The 27,425-nt window shown below is 42.1% G+C and overlaps 1 protein-coding gene across 1 annotated transcript in view; it reads left to right on the top strand.

The window, feature by feature from the left end:
- Positions 1-27,425, top strand: part of THSD7B (thrombospondin type 1 domain containing 7B) — a 232,648-nt gene that overhangs the window by 89,824 nt on the left and 115,399 nt on the right. The window contains exons 10-14 of the mRNA XM_026040879.1: positions 11,384-11,575; positions 14,279-14,513; positions 16,666-16,781; positions 24,317-24,449; positions 25,454-25,557. Coding sequence (XP_025896664.1) covers positions 11,384-11,575; positions 14,279-14,513; positions 16,666-16,781; positions 24,317-24,449; positions 25,454-25,557 — 780 coding nt within the window. The remainder of the gene's footprint in view (positions 1-11,383; positions 11,576-14,278; positions 14,514-16,665; positions 16,782-24,316; positions 24,450-25,453; positions 25,558-27,425) is intronic.

The raw sequence follows: 27,425 nt of genomic DNA, 5'->3' as shown, positions 1-27,425 counted from the left end.
CTGCAGCAAGGAGGTGTGCGGTAGTGTTGAGTAACACGGCCAAGATGAAAATGTTGGTGCACCTCAGAGGTGTCGATAGCTGGATTAAAGTCGAAGTTTGGCCACAGTTCTGCAGTTCAAGTAGAGTTGGATGTTCCCCTAGTGCGGATGCATCGGTGTGTGTCACAGTTGTGTCCCCGAGGGAAGAGCAGTTACGGACCCCTGAGCCTGGGAACACCGCTTGAGCCACATCTAAGAGGGGGCTTCGCCTGAAGGCAGAGTCCGGCTGTAGCCTGGGGGTACCGAGGTGACCGACTGGGACTGGGACACTGTTCAGTCCAGGCTGCAGGAGGTGTCCAACACTGCTTGGCCTTGCTCCTGGAGAAGCCAAGAGGACTTCTTTTTTTTTGTGATTTCCACCGTATCTATGACTGAACAATTACCAGAAGCGCATTGAGCGCTGCATGCAGAAAGCCAAGGCACTGCGTCTCTTCCTAAGTGATTCCGAGGTCCGTCTAAGTGGCCGTTATCTCGGCTTTTAATCAGTGAAGCTGGAGGTAACGTGCTGAGTGACCTTTCCGAAGGAAAGGGAGGTTGTGCCAGGGTTAGGCGTGCGGCTCGAGTCAGTGTTTTCGCTATCTCGTGTAGCTGATKATGTAAACCTTAGGGAGTTGTATTGCCGTATCATTTTGTATTGTATCAGCCAGGTTAAGTGATTTCTACATTTTGTCTTGGTCGCCAGTTGTGGTATTTTAATTGCCCAGGTGTCATTAGTCTTATACAAGGTCCCTTCCTCATTCTAACATTCCGTTTCATGTAGTCTTCCTGGCCCTCGATTTTAATTTTCCATCTGAGAKCAGGTATCTCTGTTGGTACTGAAAATACTCAACCTTGTCTCCACACTGGCATTCACTGGGTTACACTTAAGTATCTATGAGCAAGCTAAATTCTTTCTGTAAGCTCAGATTTTTATGCTTAGCTGAATTTGGAGCTCTTATTACACCACTGCCCTGGATGAACGCGTCCTAGTTGGGTGAAGTTGACAGGATTTTTGCCGCTGATTTCACCAGCTGTGGAATTAGGCTGGTTCACAGCAGCGGGTTGGTAGCAGAGGCTATGCTCTAATCCTTTCCTTCTTTAACTTTTATAGTGCTTAGGAGCCTGATGGATGGAGCACTCAGTTTGCATCGATCAAGGCTTTTGGTTGCAGCTTCTAAACAGACACCAGCCTTGCTTTTTTTTCCCCCAAATATTTTATATATTAATGCACAAGCCTCACATGAATGTATGTTGTAGCCTGTGTTGTAGCCTAACCAGCCCTTTTAATGAAATGAGTTTTGGACTGAATTTTAAGTATGCATGAAGACAGTAGGATACCATTTGCAGAGTTAGGATTTCAGTAACCTATGGAATTAGTAGAACTTTACCATGTTCCGTTTCCATATTCAACCAATTCTCTGTTGAGTAAAAGCAGTAATAAATAGAAGTTCCAAGGTAAAATTTTCTTGCTGTGAATGAGAAGAGAAAGAATAAATTAATGTGTTCRTGCTCATATATGTTATGAATTTTGAACACTGTGTCTATTAGGAAGTTTGTCAAAATGTGCTTATGTTTGAAAATAAAGATAAAATCTGAAGGCTTTAATATTGTTCTTTCTTACATACATATTCCTTGAGAATGTAAGTGTAAAATATCTCCTGCCGAAAGCTATTGTYATAAAATGACACATTCCCATTTTAATAGCTGAATAATCAGAACAGAAATATTTTCCAAGTTGCAGAGCAGTTATTGCTTTTTTCGTAGGAAGAATCTTTAGTGGATGAAACCCAAGTTTTATCAGATATTCTCCACTTCTCCTGTTTCAGTTCTTGCATTTGAACAATGTGTCCAAATACCTCCTGACAGTCTTGACACGTCAGGATGCTTAAAAAGAGAGAGGTTTACATTTGATTTCATTTCCTGATTCTGTATTTCCCTTTAATCCAGTAGTCAAGTTAAAATAGCGCTTCTGCAAGAGCGGGTGGAAAACTCTTTCAGAATGACTAGTTTGTGTCTCTGCAGGCCCTGGTTGCAGTTCATACATCTTCTTTGTGCTGCTCCGAAGCAGAAACAGAAGCAATAGGTCAGTGTGACGGATTGGCCGGGCGGGCACTTGTTGGCGTGGGCGCCTCTCAGCTCGGGGCCTGCATTTGTCTGCAGCGCTGGCTCAGCACCTCAGCTCCACCTCAGCGCCGCTGAGGACACCCTGGCTTGATGAAATGCTCACATCAAGGATGATTCCTGCTCCTCTGTTTTATCCAGTTGCTGCTTTTGTGGTCCCCTCTCCTCTTCCCCGTTTGTCTCTCTGTGAGCAGAGGGGAAATCACGGTTTGCAGAGCAGTGGCCTTTTGTGGAAGCCTTTGAACACAGCCTGTAGGTTTGGGCTTCCTTGCTTGCTCTGAACCTGCAATTTTTGGCTTTGTTGCTTGCTCTGGACAAGCTCTCGGGCTTTGTGTGCTGGTAGCTGCCTCTCTGGTGGCTAYGCAGCCATCTCCTGGGTTAGCAGTCAACACCAGTCAGTGCTCCAGGCGTTTTTTTCCTCCCTTTTGCTGTATAGATATTCAAATGACATTATTCATCTTCATCAGAGCAGAGAAAAAGAATGAAAATTTTCCTGGGAAATCCTTTCACCAGCCGAAAGAAAAGAAAAAAAAGGAGCGTGGTGCCTTATCTAGACCAGAAGAGCTAGAGCAAGCTGCAGGCAAGGGCTTTGGCTGCGGCTGCAGCGGGAACAGCCCAGCCTGTCGCAACCTGTTATCTGTCACCTTTTAATTACACTATCTAAATACAAGGGCTTCACCTGCACTGCTTAAGAGGAAAGAATCCTCTTTGAAACAATAGGATTTTGTCAGTGAGAGAATCAGTTTCCAGTTTCTTATATTTTTTTTTTTTTGGATGACTTTGAAACATTCTGGGCTGTGAATAGAGGGGAGGAAATGGCAGATTTTTTTCAAAGAGCAGCAATCGACGTTAAATCTATGTAAACTCAGGCAGCAGAATAAGGAGAAACATTGTCAAATAAACCTTGCACTCTTGAGGGGACCATAAATGATTCCCTCCCTTAAATTCTTTTGCTGATGCCATCCTAGCTGAATTGTAAGCAGGATTAGCCGGCAGTTACAGGATAATCAGTGCACTGGTTATGGAAGGTGAAACACTTTAGAGATGTGATGTGCTTTAAAGGTACTAAAGGAGTGTTGCAGCACTGTCTCTAAGGGCAGGCATAGTTATTAGTGATGTAATTAAGGTTCCACCTGCATGGGCAGAGTGGAAGTGCTTGGAAAAGACTCTTATTTATTTTGGGTTGCTGACTCTGTTTGATGTCTCTTAAGTACTGAATGGTCTACACAAAATACAGTAGGAATTAAATGCTTCCATTCTTCTAAAATCACAACTTTTTATAATAAAAGGGTTGAGGGTAGCTCAGAGTGTATTAGCTGAGTGTGAATTAACACATCTGAGAGCTGTCTGACTGTCCCGTTCAGTTTGATACCTGCCAATATTGTGGTTACCAACAATCATAGTTTGGGTTTTTATTGCATTTTTGCATTTGCTTACAATAGATTTACAATAGATTTGGACCCTCAGCTGAAGGTCATTCTCTGTTATTGAGTGTAATTTCTTTATTTTGGTGTTTTTATAGCTGTCTAGCAACATATTTTAATATTGTTCCATCCTGAGTTTTGTGGATCAATGGGAGACAAAATTGCACACCAAAACACTAACTACTGTTTGTATCTATTAAAAATAAAAATAGGTTAGCAGCAGCCTGGTGTTCAGTCCCCCTCGTTCTGAACGTTTCCTCATTGACTGTGGAAGGTCTTGAAATTGCTTTACAGGATTAGACCACACTCATGGTCTGAACTTGAACACATTTTGTGTGTTAACTGCTGCTAAATGAGCACTTACTTTTAAGTAGTTGGCATAAATCTAATTTTAATTTACTGTTTTCGTTTTCTTTTACATTGATCTTCTGTGTAGACATTCAATTGCCGCCTTGTAGAAAGATGTTTTTCAAAGAGTCCAGATGGTATTTGCAATTATTTATTATCATTAGCATTCACCGTATCTGAAAACAGGACTTTTGCCAACTTAGATAAACCATTCCTGTTCCACTATTGTTTGCAATATTTCAGTGTCTGATGTTAATTACAGCTCACTCTTGGGGCAGTTCTTTGTAGCTAGATAAAAAAAGAAGATTCTGTTTTTCCACAAATTGCTAACACTTATTTTGGAAATGTAATTTGGATTTTGAATGATTTCATGAACAAACCATCAAGGTATGTCATTAAGAGTAACATAATCAGACCAAAAATCAAAGCAATCAGAACAGTGGGTACAAAAGTGCACATTTTGTGCACAAACACAACTTTATTGAATCACTTAGAGCATAAAAGGCTTGTGGGCACCTACCATTGCTGTTTGTCTTTCTGCTGTTTTTCCTAAGTTTTGAGTATGAAGATGACTCCTAAATGGTGCAAAGATAGTGTTTAAAACTTACAGGTGTAAATTTATGAGTGATAAAAACTACCTTCTTTATTTGAAATTAAAATGCCTGCATACTACCGGTGATATTGAGCTGCCCACTGTGCAAATGTGTGAAGTGAGGTGGAGTCTGTGTGCTCTCGGAATGAGCAAGCAGGCTCCTCATGATTCTTTTATCTAAGAAATATGGAAATAAAAGAATATTTTAATAGAACACAATATTTTAATACATTTGACTAGTTCATGAAATTGGCTTCTATGGGATTTTGTGTTGACTGCCGATTTTCACAAAGCATCACAGAGAAGGAAATAGAGGCCACCTGTTTCATAGTTTTGCTGCAGCACCAATTCCGACAATAAATCTTAATTGTAATCAGTCTTGATCAACCCACCTGGGCAGAGTCTCCATTTGTAGGTAGCAGGGGGGGATGCAGAAAAAGGAAGAAGCACAAAAAGAGAAGCAAAAAGAAGAGAACATTAGTGAGGATTACGCTTAGCTCTTACACTTCCTGCATCCAGATTGCTGTGCCCTGTTAATTATCCGGAGCAGCCATGGGAAGTTGTGCTCTTCTCCAGGAACACAGTGAATGCAGCTTTCCTTTTGGATGCACGGGAACGGTTTTTCTTGTTTCAGRAGGGATTGGGCCATGATGTGAAGGGGATGCTTCCGCCCCCCATGCCCAGCCCAGCAGGTGCCTATGTGGAAATTCATTTTGATGACCAGCTGTGGGACAGCGGTGGGAGGCGTTGGGAGGCAGCGTGCCGGAGAGCTGTGTGGGTTTTGCCCTCTTGGCTGGTGGCTGCTCTGCAGCAGGGTAGGGCCTCGCAGCTGGGGCACCTTCACCAAGGGCCCTGCAGAGTCACCGAGCAATTTTTAGTGTGCGTATTTACATCAGTGAAAAAGGATAAAGCGGCCAAATTGCAGTAGGGGTTATGAAGGAAAGAAAACCAGTATCGCTTCGTTCCGTATGGGCCGAGCGTCACACGCTGCCCTTTGCGAAGCAGCCCGGGGAGGTGGCCGTGCCCGGGGCTGCAGGCACAGGCAGAGCTTCTGCAGCTTGTACTGTCATTATATAACATATATCCAGATGTATTATTGCTTCTCTAAACTTACTCTCTATTGTCCCATGTCTGGGTTTTTTTCATACTTCATGTTTTTACTTTCTCGTTTCCTTATTCTCTTGGAATTTTCTTCCTTATTCTTCAGTGTGAATGATGTAGTTGAAAATAGTTTTTACTTCATCTGTTGCTAGATTCGTACTCTCTTCCAGGATCCCGTTTTATTTCTCTTTCTATGTATTGTCTTGCTTTCGTTTTTGTCTACAATGTTTTACTTGATACATTTTTTCACAATTGCATTTTAACAAAGTTTTTCAACTCACTCCCACTAAGGACCATTTATTTTTTCCTTGCTTTTTTTTTTTTTTTTTCCTTCTGGTCCTCATGAATCATCCTGAATATATTTCGGCTTATTTCTTCCTTCCCCCATGAAAGACTATTCTTCCTCTCAGTTCCATCATATTTTTTCGGGGAAGCTCCTTACCCTCATTCTTCTTTTCGTTTGCTTCACTCTTGTTCTCCGTTACGGGGTTCTGATAATAGTGATGGACCGCGGCAATTAAATTTATTCCATACACCGCTGCTTCCCGTGACAAACTGACACCGCTTGTCACAGATGTTCCTACCTATTGACTGGCATTAACAGAAGTCAACCAGGAGCTAGGAGCTTCAGTCAAGTGTGACATTGGTCTTCCAGTCCAAAAGTCAATGTGTGCAGGAAGACTGAGCAGCAGCAGCCTGGGGCTGCGATAAGGGATCGCTGAAAGTGGCAGGGCAACGTCGAGGAAAAATCAGCGATGTTGCTAAAACACGTGCATATCCACAGCAGCTATATCCCATTTCTCTTATTGTTATAGTTTGATTGTTATTGCTTTTAAATGTAGCATTTTTGTTTGCTGATTAGGTGTCTAGGCCAAGGTTTTGTCATCAGGCTGCTTCCTCCGAAGCAGCTACGCAGTTGCCCTCAGCAAACTGGCATGCAGTCAATGTGAATTTTTCTGAATTTACTACAGTCTGTTGACATCTTATTCTGTTACAGGCAAGCATTTAATCAAAGTTTATTGTCATTCTTTTCTGAGATTTAAATGGGACATAAAATTTTACGATATGTATAGTATTTTAGATGACGGCTTCATTATTTTCAGAGAATAATTTCAAATGCTACAAGGAGAAATATTGATGTCAAACTGGTAAGTGTCATTAAATATGCAGCATTTTTCMAGCAGTCATTTGTGCAAAAAGTAAATTTTCAGGGCTTCCTGGTAGCAATGCAGAGGCATCAAAAATGCAGTTCCTTCGCCTTAGACCTTTCCCCATTGCAGAGGTCATGGAGCTTCCCCACGCATGTGCAAAGCAGATTTTTCCAAATACTAGTTCACATTTTCCACTGGATAAAAAATGCACGTGGAATAGTGGTGAATGGCAAAGGGAGGATATTAATTCATTAAGTTGATGATCTTTCAATTGCCACTGCCTGGTGGGACTTCTTTTTTAGCTCCTTCAGTCTTTTCCTGTCTGGTTGACTTGGCTGCTTTGAAAATTGGYTCCTTTGCATTTCCCAGGTTGTGACACCTTTTGCAGAGCCATGAGGCACTTCGGTGGCAGGTGTAATTAAAGGATGTCTTGGGAGCTGAGCACTCAGGTCACTGGGAAGAGGAAAATAGCGTGCCGGAGCTGCGCTTGGGGTTAATGCTGAATGCACTGGGATTCACATGTTCCTGTTGATTTAATGCCTCTCAACGGCAGGACCGTGGAAGTACCTTGTCCGTTCAGCATTCGAAAGAAAATAGGAAAATAATTAAATTTTATGGAAAAATATATTCAATCTTTCAAAGAGAGTTTTGTGGCGTTCCTTTTTTGCTGGGAAAATTTTCATTCATATGAATATAGAGGGACTAAAAATTCCCATCAGAATTTTATTTCTCTCTGTATGAGGCAGTAGTCACTTCACTTTCTTCATGACTTTTTCTCAGAATTCGAATTAAGGGCCAGGTAATAATGCACCCTTATTAGCAGATATACTTGCAATAATGCCATTTTTGCCTTATTTGCCCCCATCAGGGTCTAATAATTAGAAGAAAGAGAATTAAATCCATCCTATTTTGAGAGTGTTGCCTGTCATATATATCTTACTGATTTARCTTTAATCATTAGCTAAAAAGTGATGTGAGCAAGTAAGAAATACCTGAAGGGAGCCAGTGGARACAGAGGCTGTCACTGATGATAGGTTAGATTCAATTGGCAGGATCTAGTTGAAACTAACTGGGCTTAATTTTTTTTTAATTCTTTTTTGAAGTCGCCTGTTGTCTTTGTCTTTGCTCTGCTTACTCATCACCAGTCTTTGAAGTTTATTAGGCCCTTGCAGTGTGTAGTTACCCACAAGGAGACCTGCTTAGGGCTCGACACAGGAAAGACCCATGGTCTACAGAAGTCCTGCTCTGCTCCCAAGTGCTACTACGGGTAATTCCTGGGTAGCCCAAGATGATCTCTGGAACATCATCTGTTCTCAGGTAAAAAATAATGTTGATAGGGAGCTAAGTTGTTATCAGTACTGTCCTTCTCCCTGGGTTTCCTGAAAGTAATCCGGATGGGGATCCCTGTGATGTGATCTGCCATCCCCCTGCTCCCCATGCCCGATTTTGATTGCTACATCTGAGACCCAAATACGTGTTTAGAGGGGAATTTGTGTTGTGTTTAGATGCAGTATTTAGGTCTTTAAAGACATATTCTTGTTTAGCCGAGAGCAGAACTCCTCTGGGAAGATTATTCACAGTATTGGAGATAAGAATTATACCTTCGAGCTACCGAGTGAACGACTACAAAGCTCTGGACAATGTAATGTCCCCTGTAAATCTGTGACAATGCATAAAGCCCATTTCAGATGTATCCTATTTTGCTATTTTTCGTGGAAAATGAAAGATAATTGCCTTCTTTTCTCACATATGTGGTTTTCTGAGAGTTCTCTCCTAGGTAGCTGGTGCAGACAAAAATGTAACATTTCTGTGTTAATACAAGCTAATAATTAAAGCCGAATGCAGTGAATAGAGCTTTAAGGTAAACCGCAGAAGTGAATGCAGAATTGCCCCTTCACGCACTTGGTGGGAAACTCTTTGCAACAAAACTCAAATCTTCCTTTCTTTGCTGAGGAGCCGTGGATTGCAGCTTTTGTTTGCAATGCTGCTGTTGCTGTTGTTTGCTGTAAAGCCAATGTGGATATAAAAGAAACACTGGAAAGAGGATTTTTCTCCTCTGCCTCACTTCGCTACAGTAAGGTTGCTCTGAAGTACAAGTGCCTCCTGTTAACCAAGGCTCACGGGTGGAAAAAGCCACCCCCAAGGAGAACAGAGTGTTTCAGGCTCTCTTCTGAGCAGAGCAGGGGGTGCTGTGAAGTCTTTTATAAAGTCAGATTAGGCTGTGGAAAAGTTCCAGTGGCTCTCAGCATTTTGGCATTGCCTTTCAGGAAGTCCCTACGTGCTCAAGTCCCTGTGTGAGGAAGAGTCTCACATGCATGAGGAGGAGGGACGTGTGTTTCTCATGCCTGGAGTCCACGGTAGCACCCAGGCCTGCGACCTGTCCCCTTCCCCGTGGCTCTGCAGCCTCATGTTGCTGGTGTGAACACCTCTGTTGTGCCTTGCCTGGGAATATAAGCATGGAAAAAGGGGAATAGATGCTTTACTGTTCATTTCASCAACGGGTATAATCTCCTCGTGTTACTGTATCGATGATTACTAAAATCAAGCGTGACCAGGATGCCCTCATGTTATCTGCTGCAGTACAGAGAAGCTGTCAAAATCTGAGCAGGGCCTTTGACACTAAAATAACTCAAGGAGACAGTTGAAATGAGGCTTGCGAGTTTATTTGGGATTTTACATTATTTTTCTCTAAAGATAGTGCTCAGTGTTACATGAACATCGGAGGCCGCACTGGTGATGATGGAGTGCGAGTGACTCAGTGAGGAGTGGCAGTGCCTGCCGAGTGCCACACAGCTGCAGGCCTCTGCTCCCCACGGTCTCTTTCCGTAGGGAGATTTTGGCTCTCCGTTTTGGGACCTAGCAGATTTAGAAGAGCTCTGCAACAACTGCTCATTACTGAGTGCTTCCTGATGACCATAGGCAAGCGTGTGATGTATTATGTACATCGTGTATTATTTTCCAACGTCTCTTGCAGCCTGATAGCCGGCTGGATTCTCTGTTACTTCTCATAATACGCTTGGAAAATTTTATTTGTGCCTCAGGGGCAATAAGCCTGTCTTCATTTCGGGATGCAACGGCGGATAATACCCCRGTGCCACCGTCAGCTTGATGCACTCCTGCTAGCAGCCTGCCCGCCTCCCGTGTTTACTCACCGGTGCGTGGGTTGTCTTGCAAAAACAATACAGATTTCTACCCTCGTAGCTATAATGGCATTCGGGGCTGCCTCGTTACAGACCTCCGTGCCCATAGCACGTGAGGCGAAAGAACTTGAGCTATTCRCTTGTTGCCATTATGAATTTTATTTGTTTTCTGTGTATAATTGAGCCTGGATAGTCATTATGTAWTTTTTTTCTAGATTCATAATTAAGGAAACCTCAAAGGAAAATGTTGTAGCTATTTTAAGGACAAAAGAGGTAATGGTCAGAGTGAGCYTATTGCCTATAAACAGCTCAATTTGAGCTTCAAGAAATTTCAGATTTGTAACTGAAGTTTCATGAGGGCCCAGCCGCACCAAGCAAGGGAACCGTGTAGCAAAGTCGATCATATCTGTCCAGAGTTGGTAGAGTTAATTCCTGCTATCGTTGGAATTATAATTGCAAAACATAAGGTGTAATTCAGAGCCAAAAAAAAAAAAATTCATTTATTTTTTATGAACTACGATCAATTATGCATTTGCCATAAAAATCTATGTAATTAATAAAGTTACTGGATGTTTCTTTCATTATTTTACTTTGCTTTTTATTTTAAAAGCATAATTTTAGGCCATAGGCATTGAAAGATGTAACTGTTCATCTGACTAGTATATTTATTTGGATCACATCAGCAGTRGAAAGTCACACTCATATGTACATGAGGTCTCCTCAGTCTCATCCTGCTGTTGACACGGAACTCATGGGCAGTTTTATTCCTCTTGCATTCCAGGAGACTTGTGCATCCACTGCTATTATTCTTTCCCAGAGGGATAGCCAAGGTGCTAGGAAGCTGCTTCTGTCTCCATTCTTAGTTTACAAGATGCTTCTTGGCTGGAAGGATGGTTTTGTTCCCAGTCCCTTGGTTCATCTCCACTAGCAAATATTTCCTGCCGGGGGCTGGGGAGATCCAACAGATTCGTTGTTCTGGATTTCCTKGGGTTGGAGACACTTGGAAACCACATGTGGCTAATTCTGTGATGGTGAAGAATGACCAAAATGTCTATTAGACACTTCTGTGGCCAGCTGGTGGGAGAAAACCATTTTCTGTGGGAACCTGTGCAGTTCACATTGTGAAAAATTGCATAGATGAAAAATACAGGGTTTGTGGTGGTAATTGATTTTATAATTTTTTACTGATTGAATCACGCTGTTTCCTTATGGTTGCCACCTTTGTGAAACAGACTGAAACCAGAGGTTTTAYCTCAAACTTAAAGCACATTTTTCTTTTCTGCTCTTCTGAAAAACCGTCTCAGTTGCTTGTTCTGAATACTTTACTTTCAAGCCAGAAAGCCTAAGCAAATGTTTTTTTACAGTATWTTCTTCCACTGATAGGAATGCCTTTAGCATAAAGCTTGTCTGTGTGATACAGACCATGGACATTGAACCAAGGCCATACTTTCCCTGTGTTCTCACTTATTTTTTTCTCGTTTGTTCCAGGTGAAGAAGTAGCACAAAACCTTTGCTCAGAGCATCTCCGTCCTGAGATAGCGGCCTGTGAAGTACCTTGTGCCCTGGACTGCGTGGTCAGYGAGTGGTCCCAGTGGTCTCCGTGCTCCCAGTCGTGCTCCGGCAAAAATGCCGAGGGGAGTCAGAGCAGAAGCAGGTCCATCCTGGCCCTTCCCGCAGAGGGTGAGTGCTAAATGTGTCAGACTGGTTGCTGCATTTTCATTAAAAAAAAAAAAAAAAGGAAAGAAAAAAAGTGCTTTTCTCCTCCAGACTGTATTTGGATCAGAGCTAACCCAGTTTGTACTTGTTTGTACTTCATGCCTAGAAACTCAGAGATCTTTACAAGCTTGAATTAATGCATGCATTACTTGGAGAAATGCTGCCACGGTTCAAAATTATTTACTTTAGCCCATAAATTATTGAATTTTTAAAGCCTAACCTGGGCTGAATGTACTTCAGCTGCATCCTACACTAATGAAATTATTGAATGACCTAAACTCCTCATGTAAGTGTTTTCATATAGTTATGTGTTAGTACTGATTTAGAAGGGAGGGAGCTGTGAAAGCAAGGAAATAGCAAAGGATCTTTATTATTACTGCAAACCTAAAAGATATCGCTCTTCTTCTTCTGTTGGCGTTGGTAAATTCCCTTGATGAATTTGTATAATTTCCTCTAGATCTTCACTGAAACACCGTATATCTGGATTTAAACATTTCAAGGTTACAGTGACAATTTTTTTACACAAACTATTTCTTACTGTAATTACAGTCTTCCAACTGTAGTTGCACATATAGTAGCAATTCCTTGAGTGTGTTGGTTTATCACCCAGTATTGCAGGGATTCCACACAGAGCATGGACAATTTATAAAACATTCACAGGTTCAACAGACTAAAGCCTTGTTGACACAARAGAAAATACCTATTATTGTCAGCACTATGTGCAGCTAATCTGGTGGCAAAACCCTTTAGATGCAGATCTAGTCTGAGCCAAGCACAGGTAAAAGCAATTTGGGCAATTATCATTAAGACTGCCTGCTGTTCCTGGGGCACTGTAAGGACTTGGTCTTGCAAACCCTTACTTATGTGAATGGTCTTTGTTCATATAAACATCCTTATGCACTTGTAAAGAAAATTGGAATCCTTCAGGATGAAAACTGCTATGTAATTGTAGACTGGTAATAACTACACCTAAAGAAGTGTTTGAGCTGGAAAACAATTCAAATGAAAAATGAAGTTTTCTTCATATTTTCCATGGAGGGGACAAAATACAGATAAACATGGAATTAGACAAGTAGAATAAAGTCTGAATAGTTGTTAATGTTAAGAAAGGAAGACCAGAAGTACTGAGATCTTCTGCTCTGAAGGACTTCTGGATCTGACTGCAGTTCAAACACTGGGTGTTTTCTCCAAGCTGTTCACCAGATCCCGTAATATGAGGAGCAGGGGGCAGCTGAGGAAACTAGAGAAATTAAAGCAAGTTCAAAATGCCCGAGATGGTCCTCATGTCTACAGCTCTATGGTAGGGCTGCTAATAGGGCTTGGTGGAGAAGGGCTCTCCAGGTTTATTGCTCAGCCACTGTGAGCTGCAGAGGGTGGCCGGGCTCTTGTGCTGGAACATGCAAGAGCCAGAACTGCTCTGCAGTTTTCCTGCCCAGGAGAAATTGTCAGGAAGGAAGGCTCRCTGCGGAGGCCAGTTCACCTCCCCAATTTCAGCTCCATGATGGGACTAAATCGTTCAGAGGGTGAACACGACGTGGAGCCRTCCATTCCCATGAAAAGAAGAGAAAGAGGACGGTAATGGACTTGATTATCCAAATCAGTGTGCTGCCCAGGAAATTACTCCSCTCTTTTCCTTCCCTCAGTGTGACTGATTGGGGCCATTTGGGGTCGAGAGAGATGCAGTCCTGCRTGGTGGTGGGCAGTCCTTTGAGGAGCAGGGTCCCTTCATCTCCCCGGGGTCCCAGTGGGGCCTAGGGGGGCTCCCTGCCTTGGGAATTCCCGGCCCACCGCTTTAGTTCTTAAAACCTATAGCTCTAATTTTGATGGACTCTTGCCATGTCACAAGCCGCCAAATTTTCCCTCTTGGAGGAGAAGGGTTGTGATTTTAGTAATTTTTCCTCCTTTCATCCTGAAATGACATAGTTCATTGTTAGGATTTCGCTGCATTACTTCCTTGCTTTTGAACGCCCGTTTCTTTTATGGAATAAATTCAGCTTGCTGGTTGGAATTACAGTAGTTTAGCCAAATCTTTAAACATCAGTTTGAAAGTGGCCACCTCAGAAAAGTGAGGCTTCAAACTCCAACCCTATCTCTGAAGATGTTTCCCCTGACTTCGCAGAGCAGGGCAGCAAGTGCTRGAGGGATATAACACCCAAAACTGTGGTGCAGAATGGTTTGCAGCCCTGTGCTTTTGGTCCGTGCATGGAGGGAATCCATGTGCTGGAAATGCTTCTCCTTGGGGAGTTAGTAAGGAGAATGAGCATAAAAATAAYGCTTAATTTATCTTTAAACCTGGCTATGTGTCTGCTGCGTGGTCCAGGCAGTTAAGTGGAGCCGGTGCCGGCTGTGCGTGGGAGCCTCAGTGAGGTGGCTGGGAAATGCGCCTCGCCTGTTTGTGGTTTCATTATGCGTCGGAATACAATTTTATGCAAGGCTAGTTTAATGAGGAAACAATATTTTAGAAGGTTGTTATTGCAGCCATAAAGGTCAGCAGCTTTATTTAAGCCGCATTTATTTATTTATTTATTTATTTATTTATTTATTTATTTATTTATTTATTTATTTTATAGCAGGGAAAAAAGGCATTGAGCGGGACTGGTTTTTTCCGTGACTTCCTCCTGCCGTTGGCTACCGGGTAAAATACCATATTCCTTGAACCATTTCCAGGTGGGAAAGCCTGTCCCCCCGCGCGTGCCCTGCGGGAGCAGCGCGTGTGCAACGAGCACCCGTGTGCGCCCCTCTTCTGGGAGACGTCGCCCTGGAGCGCCTGCTCCGAAGGGGCCCCGGYGTCCGGGCCCAACGGCACCGTGGCCTGGAGCGCAGAGGCCGCCTGCGGAGTGGGGCTGCAGACCAGGAGCGTCTCCTGCATCCGGAGCGGCACCGGCCACGTCGCTCCCAAGAGGTACTCGGGAAGGGACCGTGGTGGCCTCAGGTGGCCCTGGCTGTGTAGGGCTTGAGCGGGCGTTTTTGGTTAAAAGAGAGAAAATACGAAGCGTTTTCAACTGGTTTAGGGAAACCACAGCTCTGAAACTGGCTTTATTATAAAGCCGGATGAGTTCTCCTCTATTCCGTCACTCCTGTGAAACGGATACTGATATATATTGATAAAAAAAAATTAGCTAGCCTCTTTGTAATTCTGTACTTAAAAGCAAGGAAAACCCACTTCTCAGTGGCATAATGTTTTTGCCTTAGCTCTTCTAATATTCTTGTTCACAATTTGAGGGAATGTTTTTCCTGAAAGAGAATTTTGAGGAAAATATAAACAAAACCTGAGCATAACACTTATCAAAAAATTACTAACAATGCTCTAATAAAATTTATAAAATAATTAGGCTTTGCATTATGCTCACCCCATAATAAGGCAGAATAGTAGGTGTGATATGTATCATTCTGTTGATTTATGTAGCTTTGTATTGTGGTATCAACACAATAAAATTATGTATTCTGCAGTCAACATATTCTGAATTTGGCTTTGCTTTACTAAACCAGGAAGAAGAGTAGCACAGATGTTTTCCCTAATACAAAAAAAATTAAGATACTGCTAATTATTTTTGCACTGTTAATGAGTCTAGAGAGTTACAGCTGAGTTTCATTTCTTATTGTAGCTCTCAAAACAATCCTGTTCATATAAGCAGACTGAGTTGATTTCAGTAAAGTTAATTAAAATTTCCGAGGTTAATGAKATTAATTAAATAAAAGGAAAGAAATCCTGTATTCGTTTATAGCCAGCATCCATTGATATGCAGTAACCTTGCCTACTTAAACATATTGCTTATAGTTCTGTGTGATGTTTAAATAGTTGTTTGTCSCCTTCACTTTGGAGGGAGTCTAAGGGGAAACGGAATGGAAAGGGGAAAGTAAATATTCATGGGAAGTCAGGCAGTGAGAAGGGGAAGAGCCTTGTGGATTGGGCGCCCTTTGGGCTCCAAGAGCTGATCTGCAATTGCCGAAGCCGAGTGAGATTTTTCCTGGGCACATTTTCTATTAGAGTTTATGAAAGCCGATCCAAAGTAATGCTGGGTTTTTAAAGCTGCTGCAGGTCTAGTGCTGCGGCTCCGGGAATAAGTTGTATTATGTCCATAAATAACTGCTGGGTGTTGGCATACGGGATTTTTCTTATTATGTGGTTTTCCTGATTTCACAAAGAAAAATTACCCAGTACCTCATGAGGAAGGTGCAAGCCAACGGAAACTGAATAAGACCAAGAACGGTGCAGAAAAACATTTCCACGTCTTAGTGGAGAGATTACAGAATTCTGTCTTGTAGAGTAATCGTGCTTAATGAGAAGAAATGTCTTTTTGTATTTATTTGGTTTTGAATTATACCGCTAAGTATCTGATAACTGTCTCAGTCACAGAATCATGACTTTAAGATTTTCTTTTTTTTCTAGCATGTTTTAGYGGCATATTCCTTTTCTAAATGTGCTCATTTGGTTGCATTCCTAGGTATTTTCAGGTAGCCTGTCTGCAAAAAATTACTAAAAATTAGAAAAGGTCAATTCTCTCCATGTTTCCCCACTTGAAATGCATGATGTGCCAAATCCCCAAATATTACCCCTCTGCCACCCTTCCAGTTTTTAAATATTAATGATTTCTGAAAATTTTATTGGAATGTGCATTACATTTTCATCATTTAGAAGTTAAAAATTAATTAAAAAATCATAGTGGTCTTATTACTGTACTATGTTGTATAACATTTCGAATAAAAATCTGGACCCCTGTGTAAAGTGTGCCTCCTATAATACCTCAGGGAGGTATATTTATTATTGAAGGAAGTAACTGTTTGCCTTCTTCAGTAACAAATACAGCTCTTTTGCTTCAGTGAGCATCGTGTTTTAAGTATCTTAYAGAAAGTTACATTCATTATATTTAAACTATGCAAGTGCACCAAATTGAGTTCAGTTACATGAGTGCAGAAGGGGAGGGAGCTGTGCACAGGAGCGAGATCCTTGCTGTGACACTCCACATGTGGCCTCACAGTACCTTAGGAGGACGATGTTTCCTGCAGTTTGGTTTCTCACTGGTGCTCTGGTGTCCTCGTGTCCATGTTAATAGATGTCCAGAATCCATCAGACCCGAGACGGTGCGACCTTGTCCTCTGCTCTGCAAGAAGGACTGTGTGGTTACGCCCTTCAGCGAGTGGACCCCCTGCCCAACAACCTGTCAACCAGGTAAGTCTTTAAAATGAGAAGGAAATGTTGAGTGTTCTGTTAAAACCATGACATTATTCATGGTATTTTCACAACGTTTTCAGGAGTGTTCACGTGGCTGCTAAATAATGTATACGTAGGTGACCAAATGAGTCTTCATATCTTCTGAGATTGTGCTCAGATAAGTAACAACTGCTTGAGGAAAAGCCCTGTCTTACCAGATAATCAAGTTCTTCAGCCATTCCTAAACATGTTTTTCAAGGAACTCATTCATGTTTGAACTATTTTTAATCAGAAGACCACTTAGAGGAGATCTTAGCTTATTTTGAATTAGGATACTATGATTTAGCTGTGCTCTCCGTGGTCTCAAAGTGTGTCTTGCTAGAGCATCTGAGTTCCTGTAGTGARGGCTCCTGACCTGGAACCTGTCCCTCCACCTGCAGCTGTGTCCATCTTGCAGCTGCACATCAGCTTCAGAGACTTTGTCTCTTGGCTATTAGAGAAAGAAACTTTCCTATGTATCCAGGYGCTGGGGTCCTCATAAAAGTATATGTCTTTGTGTTAGTATTGAGGGAAGTGTAAATTGCAATTTTTCAGTATTTGTTGCCAAGACTTCAGGCTACATCTGAAAAGCAAAGGCTTCATGTTTTCACAGAGAAGGAAGGAAATGGACCAAAAGGTCTAAGCAGAAACCTGAAGGATTTCTCAACATTTCTTGTATTTAATCGGTGTGTTCCTGGCAGCAGACGCTGCTGTAACGGGGCTTGGGGATTTCATGGGCAGCCTTGGGCAGTGTGTGTAATGCCCAGATGGGCAATGCCYGCAAACACAAGCGCAAACAGAAGTGATCAGCGTTGCCACCGTAGTGAACCAGGAGAGAAAGGACAAATCCATGAGCCCCTCCTGTCGTCACMTCCATGGGACACGGGATGTGAGTGCAATGCCTTGTTCATCAGGGAGGATTCCTTCCTGCAGGGAAGGCAGAGCAGGATAGGGGAGACACTGAGATGTTTAAGGGGGATTGGGTCCTAATGAACGTATGTGGACATATAGGTTCTCTTTTAATTGGAATTTCTTCTGTGCTTCTGCCTGCAAAGTCTGAAGCCCAAGTCCCCAGCATTATATTGGCATATATGAAGTTGCTATTTTATGTGAAATGTATTTCTCTTGACAAATGTAGATGAGTATACAGGGTTGGGCAAGTCACTCCTGTGCTTTGCAGAGTCTCTTTCATCTAGCTGGTAAGCTTTTGTCTGATAGATGTTTAGCAAAGTTTCTTTATAATGATCTGGTATTGTTTTTTTGTGACAATTGTGTGTGTTTCTGTAATTGTTCAGATGAAAGCCCTCCTAGTTATGAGAATAGTGCCCTTTTGCTGGCAGCTTCCTTGCTCTTCAAAGATTCTCAGTGGATGCTCTAGCATAGTCCTTCTTAGATTTTACAGGAAAATTAGTTGCTTTCTAAAACAGTGAATCCTGTTTTAATTAGCAATTTATTTTTAGACTTTAAATGAGCTGCCTATGAAGAAGTAGAATAAATTACCTGGTAAATTACTTTGTTTATTAAATAATAGTCTACAATTAAAATGAGAAGAAATTAATTATTTAACCTCCTTGGCAGTGTTATCATTTTAATATAATTCTAAATTAAAGCTTCTTAGATGGGGGAGCTTGCTTTTTGACTGATCTGTTGTTGATACGGCTGCGTTGTAAGATTTTTTTTTTTTTAATTTATATTGCACAATTAAAAAAAAAACCTTCAGCATGATAATGAAATTGTGAAAACACTGTGCGTATGTGGGTGTTTTGATTTTTTATAGAAAAGTTGTGTTTAATGAAAACAATATACAGATGGTGAATTACTAGGCAGATCAAGCAAGAGCAGGTATTGAATGGCAAATGTAAAATTAAATGTGTAGCAGCATAAGATCAGAGCTTAGGCAAACATGCAGTCTCTAAATCAGGTTTACACAGAACTTTACCAGTTAAGCTGTTTGTAGTTTATCTGAGCAAATGCACCCAACTTTACTGTCTAACAGTAAAAAAAAAAAAAAAAAAGCTGACATTTACCCTGCATTTAAATGTCATCAGACAACACAACAGGCTGTCTTCTGGCAAAGGATTATCTTGCACCTCAGAAGTGTAGACAGCAGTGAACTCAGGGCGGTAACAGATGGATGGACAACATAATTCACCAAAGAAGTGCAATTGATTCAAACACCTGTTGGTGAGTCAGGGACAGGGACGTTGCTACAAGTTATTGATTCTCTGCCATTTCGGATACTTAAAGGTGACAACTGTCTACCGGGCTCCCCTGTAATATATCTATTTTAATTGGTCTTTCAGGATAAACTGAGACAAGATTAAAAATACAGGTTCCCGAATGTGAAATGGTTTAGGTGGGTGGCAGGAAGGGTTTCTCCGTCACCAGCAAACCCAGTGGCCAAGGTGTGCTGGGGCACTCCATGATTGTGGCACGGGTGACGTTCTCTGTGGCCTGTCAGCATAGATATAAAATGGAAAGGTTAAAACGTGGCYACCAACCTAAAGAAGCCACAATGAATGCCATTTTTCATTGCCCTCTTGAAAGATTGTTCAAGTACAAGCTTTGTGTAAAGTGACAGCCCTGGACAGATTGCTCTTATCTAAAGCTGGGATTACCTGTATGCGTACATATAGTATACATATGTATATGTTTTTAGATGATTTCTATTATTGAGAAAGGGGGTGTGTGTGTATTAAACTAATCAGTAAGCAACAGGTGGAGATTTCTGCTTTCTGGTGTTCTGCAGCTGGATGTCAGGGGAGGCTGGAGGCTGCACGCGGAGGCCGGATGCTCCACGCCGCTTCCTCCGCGCTGAATCAGAGCCCCGCAGCCCCTCTCCTCTTCCAGCACAGGCCAGTGGTTGCACTGCTGCCCAGTCCTGTAAGCAAGTTTACAGGAAATGTTAGCCTGTATCTCTCCAATTTATTTCTCCCATGATTTAAATCAGTTTGGAAATGAGATGGGGCAGAAGTAGATAAAAATTTATGGCCTAGCCATGGTAAATAATTCTAGTGACCTTTACTTTGGGTTGAACAGTTTCTGTCAAGGATCTGCCATTGTCTATCTCATAAAAAAACTCACCCAGAGTTGGCTAGATTTAGAGGCTTATGCATTCAAAAGKTCTGTCCCCACAAAAGTACTGGAGGTAACTTTGATTTTGGTGCCTAAAAATCTTTAGGACTGACCCTGATCATGTGTTTGCTCAACAAATCWTGTGCAGTCTGGCCTGTGCATGTTAAGAGCAAAGATGCTGAAGCTGAATGCTGCCTGTCAAAGCTGCCCCAGCTATTCTGGCAAAATAAAATCAGACAGAATCACAGAATGGTTGAGGTTGGAAGGGACCTCTAGAGATCATGCAGTCCAAACCCCCTGCTCCAGCAGGGACACCCAGAGCACGTGGCACAAGATCACATGCAGGCGGGTTTGGAAGACCTCCAGAGAAGGARASTCCACAACCTCCYTGGGCAGCCTGTGCCAGGGCTCTGTCACCCTCACAGGAAAGAAGCTCTTCCTCACATGGAGATGGAGCTTCCCGTGTTTCAGCTTATACCCATTGCCCCTTGTCCTGTCACTGGCCACCACTGAGAATAATTTGGGCCAATTTTCCCTCCCCTCAGGTGTTAATACGTATTGATCAGATGCCCTCTCAACCTTCTCTTCTCCAGGCTAACCAGRCCCASCTTGCTTAGTCTTAGACTTTTGGTAGTGATAAGTTTGCACCTCTTCTGGCAATGGTGMTTCATGTTTCAGAGTCCTGGACATTTGTCCTGGGACAAGTGGTGGGAGTTGATGGGCAAGGGGGTCAAGGGCACAAGTGTAGCCCTCAGAGCAGAAAATAGGGCACTGATTCCATGGTGTTGTATCCACACAGCCTGTTTAGGATATAGGTCTCAGAGACTAGCAGCTTCATGTATGTAGGGGTGGTGAAGAGTGGTCTTAATCAATGACTTAAGTAGAGCTTAATTATAAAGTTCAAAACTGGCCTGGTTCCTGGGTTTTCCACACGCTGCTATCACAGCCTGGTACGGATACGACAAGCGTGTCCAGGTGCCACAGCCGGCACAGGGAGCGATGAGCACTGTCAGGCGCCCTGCAGACTCAAATGGCATAGTCTAAATGTCTCTGTCCTTCTGTCCCTGTGATGGCATATTGGCATTTCTTTGAAGAAAGGAAGGGAGTTGACTTTTAAAATCCTAAAGAATAGCCTGCGCCCCAAACATTCTCCAGTGGCATTATCAAAGTTGCAAAGTCAAGGGCATAGGAGTTAAGGTTGTCTTGAGACCCCGGGGTTTGATCTTTCAGGAGGGCAAGCAGTCATAGCTGCACTTGAAATCAGCTGAAGTTGAGCTTTAAAAGTGAAGTACTAAATAATGCTAATACTCTGGAAAATCAGACTATAACAGTCTCAAATGATATATAAAAACTATGTTCATTAACATTTGTGATGAAGGCTGTAGAAAAGCCAATGAGGAAATTCAATTTTGAAAATGGGGTCTGAGTAATGTGCAGTGAATGTTGAGGAGAATTTAGTTTCTTGAGGTGGAGAAAATTGCTATGGGAAGCTCATTTAGATTTGGTACTGATTAATAGAAAGGAAATGGCTAAGATTCTAGTGGTGGAAGGTAATTTGAATGGAAATCATCTCGAAGTGACAAGAGTTCAAGATTCTTAGGAGGAGGAAAGAATGGCAATATCATCAAGACAGATTTTAAAAAGATGGCCTTCAACAAACTCAGAGAATTGGTGGCTGTACCTCATGGGAATGTGCTCAGTGCAAACGGAGCATAGAAAATCTGGGAGCTGCCAAGAAAGACTGTTCTAAGGTCTGAAGCCTGACTGAGCAATTACGCAGCTTCCCATCTTGAAACTATTTCAATAGCAGATAGGGATGGTAACAGAGGTGAACAAATGTGTGTGCCTGTAGAGAACTTGAATATTCAGGCTTCAAACTGTGAAAAGAGAAAAAACAAGAACACAGTTAGCATGGCTCTGTTTTTTTCTTTTCTCATCATCAGAATTGTTCAGAATCCCGATTCCCCTTGATTTTCAATTTGTTTCACAAAAATGAGAAACAAGCGTGTAACTAATATGGGTTTTTAAATATGAGTAATGCCTAAAAAAATCGAGAATGCAGAGTAAGTTACAMGAGGATATTCAGTAATAAGAAGAATTGCATAAATAGAGTAGTTATAAGGGAAAGCTAAAAAAAATGTATGTCCATTACTTAATGAGGAAAGAGGGAAAGGCAACATAGAGAACACTGCCATTTTTTCAGTCTGCAGCAGGAAAGGAATGGAATAAAAATATGAATTTCACTAAAATAGGTATTTTCATTTCAGTGGATCTGCATGAATAGAGAAGGAAGCAATAATATAATGCCAAGGCTTTTAATGACTGTCTGCTGGGATAGAAATTGATAGGTCCTAAACATTGATTGATTCTAAATTGATGGGGACTAAACAAAACGCAGAAATGTAACACAACAGGAAAAAAAAAAGACAAAGGAAATTATGGAGTAGATATTAATTGTGCAGGAAGAAAAAAAAAGAGGAAAATATTAGTCAAGTTATAAACGTCTTAAATATGAAAATAATAAACTGGGCAATATGAATTTGCTGAGAAYAGAAAAGCTGCCCAGTGAGTTTAGCCAAGTCTCATCTGTTGGCAGCATAGTTGGTCTAATGTGAGTGTGGAGGAAGTGGTAGATTTTTGACCGTTGAAACTGGAATGTGTGCCAAGGAGGGTTGTAGAGAAACTGTTCTTGGTCCAATTCTATTTGATATTTGTCTTAACAACTTCAGAACTTGAATAATAACATTTGGGGTTGATACATAGCTGGWAAAGGTAGCAGGTGTAGTAGGCTGTATATTAAATGATGTTGAAATCTTTGAGAAATTGCTCAAAATGTGTCTTGGGAAAGAAAAATCAATTGCATAAAATGGGAAGTAAAGACATTAGTACTGTCGGAAGGGCCCCTGGAGATGTAATGGACTGCAAAATGAATGAAAGTCAACAATTTGAAAGGTAAATCTCATATTGGTTTTACATGGTCTTGTCRTATGTAAGGCATCAAAGTATGACTGTACATTGCACCGGTGAGGCCACAGGTGGGATTCTTTGGACACTGTATTGGACACTGTATTTGGACACTGACTACTGACTGTAGACAGTCACTAATGCAAGACGGTTGATGTAGGACCTATAAAGTACTTGTTTTGCTTAATCYAGAACAAGGATTTAGGATGGATGTAAGCCCTTCACCTTTTATAAAGGCTCTTCAGCAGTCGATAGTGATCTCACATTTTTCCATGTCTAGTGAAGGTAAAAAGGGATGGTCTAAATGTACTGGAGTGGTGATTTGGGTTAGGTTCCAGGGACCAGTTCTCGGTGAGGCTTGGCTAGCACTGCAGTGGTCATCCAAAGGGGGATTGTAGACAGCTGCGGTGTCTGTGGCTGCTGAAGAACCAGGATGGGGATTGCCCTGGGCTTCCTGATGCTGCTGCTGGGGAGGAGTGATCTCARTCTGAGCACTGGTGAGAATGAGGGCTTGCTTAACTGGTGTTTTGGGAGATGACTAATTGATTGCATTTGTACCTTCTGTTTGCCTTTATCTTGAGCTCTCAAAATAACATTTGTACAAGCAGGCTATTTTACATACTGTTTTTCTCTCCTGGACAAGTTGGATTTGAGGATGCCCACTATTAACATATTCTCTTGGTCTGTAATTTATGTAGTTCCATCAAAATCCCTTTTCAGTGTTATGACATCTGTTTTTGAAGGGGGAATACAGGACCAGTAAGAGCACAACGGCCATGAGTGGCACTTCTACCAACTCTCAGTCTCCACGTTGGACACTCTGGACAGCCAAGGAGCCCCTTCCACCCCATCTGTTCTAGCCAGGGAATGACACTGGTCCTACCTCGTTTCCTCCTCGCTCCTGCTGCGTCCCAGAGCGCAGCCTGCTSTATTGCTCCATTGCAGACTTTGTCAGCTGTGTTTCTAGATGGATTGACCTTGCATTAGGCTGGTGTTAAGTTCAGAATTACCCTCTGTCGGTTCATACTCCTCTTATGAAGAAGTTATCATTTATAATTTCCAGACCTTCTAAAAGCTGAGTTCTTGGCAGCAGTCTGAGACCACCAGAATATATTCTCAAAAACAAAWTCTTTAATGATTACTTTCTTTTTTCATCTTCATTATAAATAGTTGTTTAAGTCTTGTTCTTGGCTGATTTGATGTCCTATGAAAAWGGCTTTTTTTTCTTTTTCTCATTCTGAAGCTGTTGATTTATAAACCTTCCAGATGCACTTCTCTTGAACTGATTGTGATTCTAAAGCAGGCAGTGATATCTGTTGTTACAAAGTACTGCTCCCCTTACTTCTTCGGATAGTGCCAGAGGGCTCATGTTCTCAAAATATAAATGTAATGCAAGACATTTTTTAACCAAGACAGCTAGATCATTCACTGAGGGGGCCAACTGTGTGGCAGGCAAATTTCTGTTTGTTTTACAGGCAATGCCACAGCAATAAAGCAGTCTCGATACAGGATCATCATTCAGGATTCTGCCAATGGGGGACAAGCCTGTCCAGACACCTTGTATGAAGAAAGAGAATGTGAAGATGTTCCTGTCTGTCCAGTGTATAGGTAAAAAGAATTAGCTCCAAACCAATTTCTTGCCAGTGGCTTTCTGATTTTCTAGAAATTAATCTTATGGGATCACCCTGTAGAGTTTTTACCAGAAAATAACACACAACTGGAAAATGCAGGGTTAGAAGCAAATCACAGTGTGTGAATAATAAACCTCTTGTAAAATGCATAGTACAAGTAGGTACAATTTAAATTGGAGATTTCAGTAGATCTGGCATCATCAAAACAAGCACAAGTAATCACACCTCCTATAAAAGGTAACCTCTGGGTTTGAAATGTGTAAGAAAAGTATTACTGGGAACTCCTCCCTGAATATATGCAAAAATCATTGTAATCTATTTTGGGACCACAGGCACTCAACCGCCTTTATCATAATTGTATGCACATTGCAGAAACCCTGTCTTTTCTCCAGGCTCTCTCATTGCAGTGAATAATAATATGCACTTTAAAAATTTCTGATTAGACAAACAGTACAATAGGGCAATTTCTCACCACTGTTCATTAAAATTCTATGACCCATCTGCTACACAATGTTAGTAAATAGAAATATATTAGATCTTTCTGTATAAACCTTCAGCCCACATGTCCTTTAGGACGTGGTCTCAAAGCACAGTGCAAAACTGAACGTGGTGACAAAACAGCAGTCTTAATAACGCTCAGCTTGGCAAAACTCTATGCTGCATAATGTAGAAGCCAGATTAGGTAAATCATCAACTATACAAGAAGGAGGGTGCAGGAGAGCCTGGCTGCAAAGCCCACTGAAGCTGTTTTGTGTCCTTTGGGATGGAGGATGGATGTGGCTTTCTAGAGGTTAATCTTTCAATGCCGATACTGCTTGGCAGTGCTTATACCAGGTGTAATTATAGCTTTTAAAACTAATTTTCCTAACATTTCTGCAGTATCTCGTCATTGGTAACTCAACTTTCTGAAGGTTTTGCTTGTAAGTATTAGCTGTCTTCCAGTTTTCACCACTTCAATAATTAACCTTTTTCTTCTGACAGGTGGAAGACCCATCGATGGAGTCACTGTGTCTTGGTGCCGGATTCAGTGCAACAGGATATACTAGGACACAGCGAGGCCTGTGGACATGGTTTACAATCAAGAGGTAAAATTTCTCCATGAAATCTCCAAGTATTTAAGGTGATGGTGGATAAAACATTTGAGTAGGGTCTTTATTCTTTCACAGTAGCTGATATAGAAACAAAATAACRGAAATACTTGAAGTGTTCTGGGAAGTGGTCCTGTTGCAATGCTTTGCTGCTGTTTCAGAAATTAAAGCTCCAGTATCATTGTGCTGCCGTTCAGAGGGACTTAGGCAGCTTGGGGAGTTGGGCAGAGAGGAACCTCGTGAGGTTCATCAAGGACAAGTGCAGAGTCCTGCATCTGGCCAGGAATAACCCCAGGCACCAGCACAGATTAGGGGTTGACCTGCTGGAGAGCAGCTCCATGGAGAGGGACGTGGGAGTCCTGGTTGACAACAAGCTAACCAGGAGCCAACAGTGCCCTCGTGGCCAAGAAGGCCAATGGGATCCTGGCTGCATCAGGAGGAGTGTTGCCAGCAGGTCAAGGGAGGGGATCCTGCCCCTGTGCTCAGCTCTGGTGAGGCCGCACCTGGAGTAYTGKGKKCAGTTMTGGGCWCCCCAGCATGAGGGACGTGGAGCTTTTAGAGAGGGTCCAGTGGAGAGCAACAAAGATGWTTAAGRGACTGGAGTSTCTCTCGTATGAGGAGAGAGTGGGTGAGTTGGGCCTGTTTTCTCTGGAGAAGAGAAGGCTGAGAGGGGCTCTGATCAATACGTATAAATACCTGAAGGGAGGGAAGACGGGGCCAAGCTCTTCTCAGTGGTGGACAGTGATAGGACAAGGGGTAATGGGTACAAGTCAAAACACGGGGAGTTCCATCTCCAGGTGAGGAGGAACTTCTTTCCTGTGAGGGTGACAGAGCCCTGGCACAGGCTGCCTAGGGAGGTTGTGGAGTCTCCTTCTCTGGAGGTCTTCCAAACCCGCCTGCATGTGATCTTGTGCCACGTGCTCTGGGTGTCCCTGCTGGAGCAGGGGGTTTGGACTAGATGATCTCTAGAGGTCCCTTCCAACCTTAACCATTCTGTGATTCTGTGATCGTGGTATTATGGGAAGGGATATATGCTTGAGAGGCAGTTACTACTACAGTAACCTGTTCTTCCTGGCTAAAGATGAAGCACGTGGATTTTGAAAGAACTGCCTGTGGGCCGCTACGGAGTAATCTGTGATTGCTGCTACAAACTAAAAAGGGAAATTTTCTCGTCATTTTAAAAAGATTTACTGGTAGTTTGCTTGAGGCCACATTTGCCTTAGGACTATTTGAGAAGTTCAGTGTGGGTAAAGGCTTTCGGCTCCTGCCTTTTGTGTGATTAAGCACTTGGAAGATACAGCGATCTGAACAAAAGTGTTAAGACGAATTTCATGATTGAGACTATGAGATCAGAGTCTAGAGTGATTGCAGCAGATGGGTTAGAGATTTGACTGTTGTCAGTCTGCTGGGAAATCCAATAAAACCTTTAACAAAAGGTTATTTTCATTGAAAAAAATACTGTATCGGTATGCTAGCTAAAGAAGCTTGACATAGTAATTTACTCCTTCAGAAGGTTAGAACCTATTCTTTAAAAATGAACTGAATTTGTTACATAATCTGGAAACAAAGGAAAAGAAAGAAAAGCCCTGACAGTATGTGGGCTGTATCTGAAGGAAAAAAAAAAACATGTTTCAAACTGATGCTCAAAAGAGGAAACGTCTTTAACTAGGTTTTGACCACAAGCCTTTCCTCAGTGTTTTCAAAGGGAGCTCTGTAAATTGTCCTCAGATTTATTCCTGCTTCTGTGTGTGAAGATAACCTTTATGCTCCAGTAGATGCACATACTTTGTGTTAATATTACTCGGACAGAATTTTAAGAGCAGTAGAGTAGTATCATGGTTGTTTTTTTGCTCTGCAAAGAGCTC

The sequence above is a fragment of the Nothoprocta perdicaria genome, unplaced genomic scaffold (assembly GCF_003342845.1).
Source record: "Nothoprocta perdicaria isolate Ctin4 unplaced genomic scaffold, notPer1 scaffold_27, whole genome shotgun sequence".
In the NCBI taxonomy this organism is placed as follows: Eukaryota; Metazoa; Chordata; class Aves; order Tinamiformes; family Tinamidae; genus Nothoprocta; species Nothoprocta perdicaria.
This window is presented reverse-complemented; position numbering and strand designations above follow the sequence as displayed.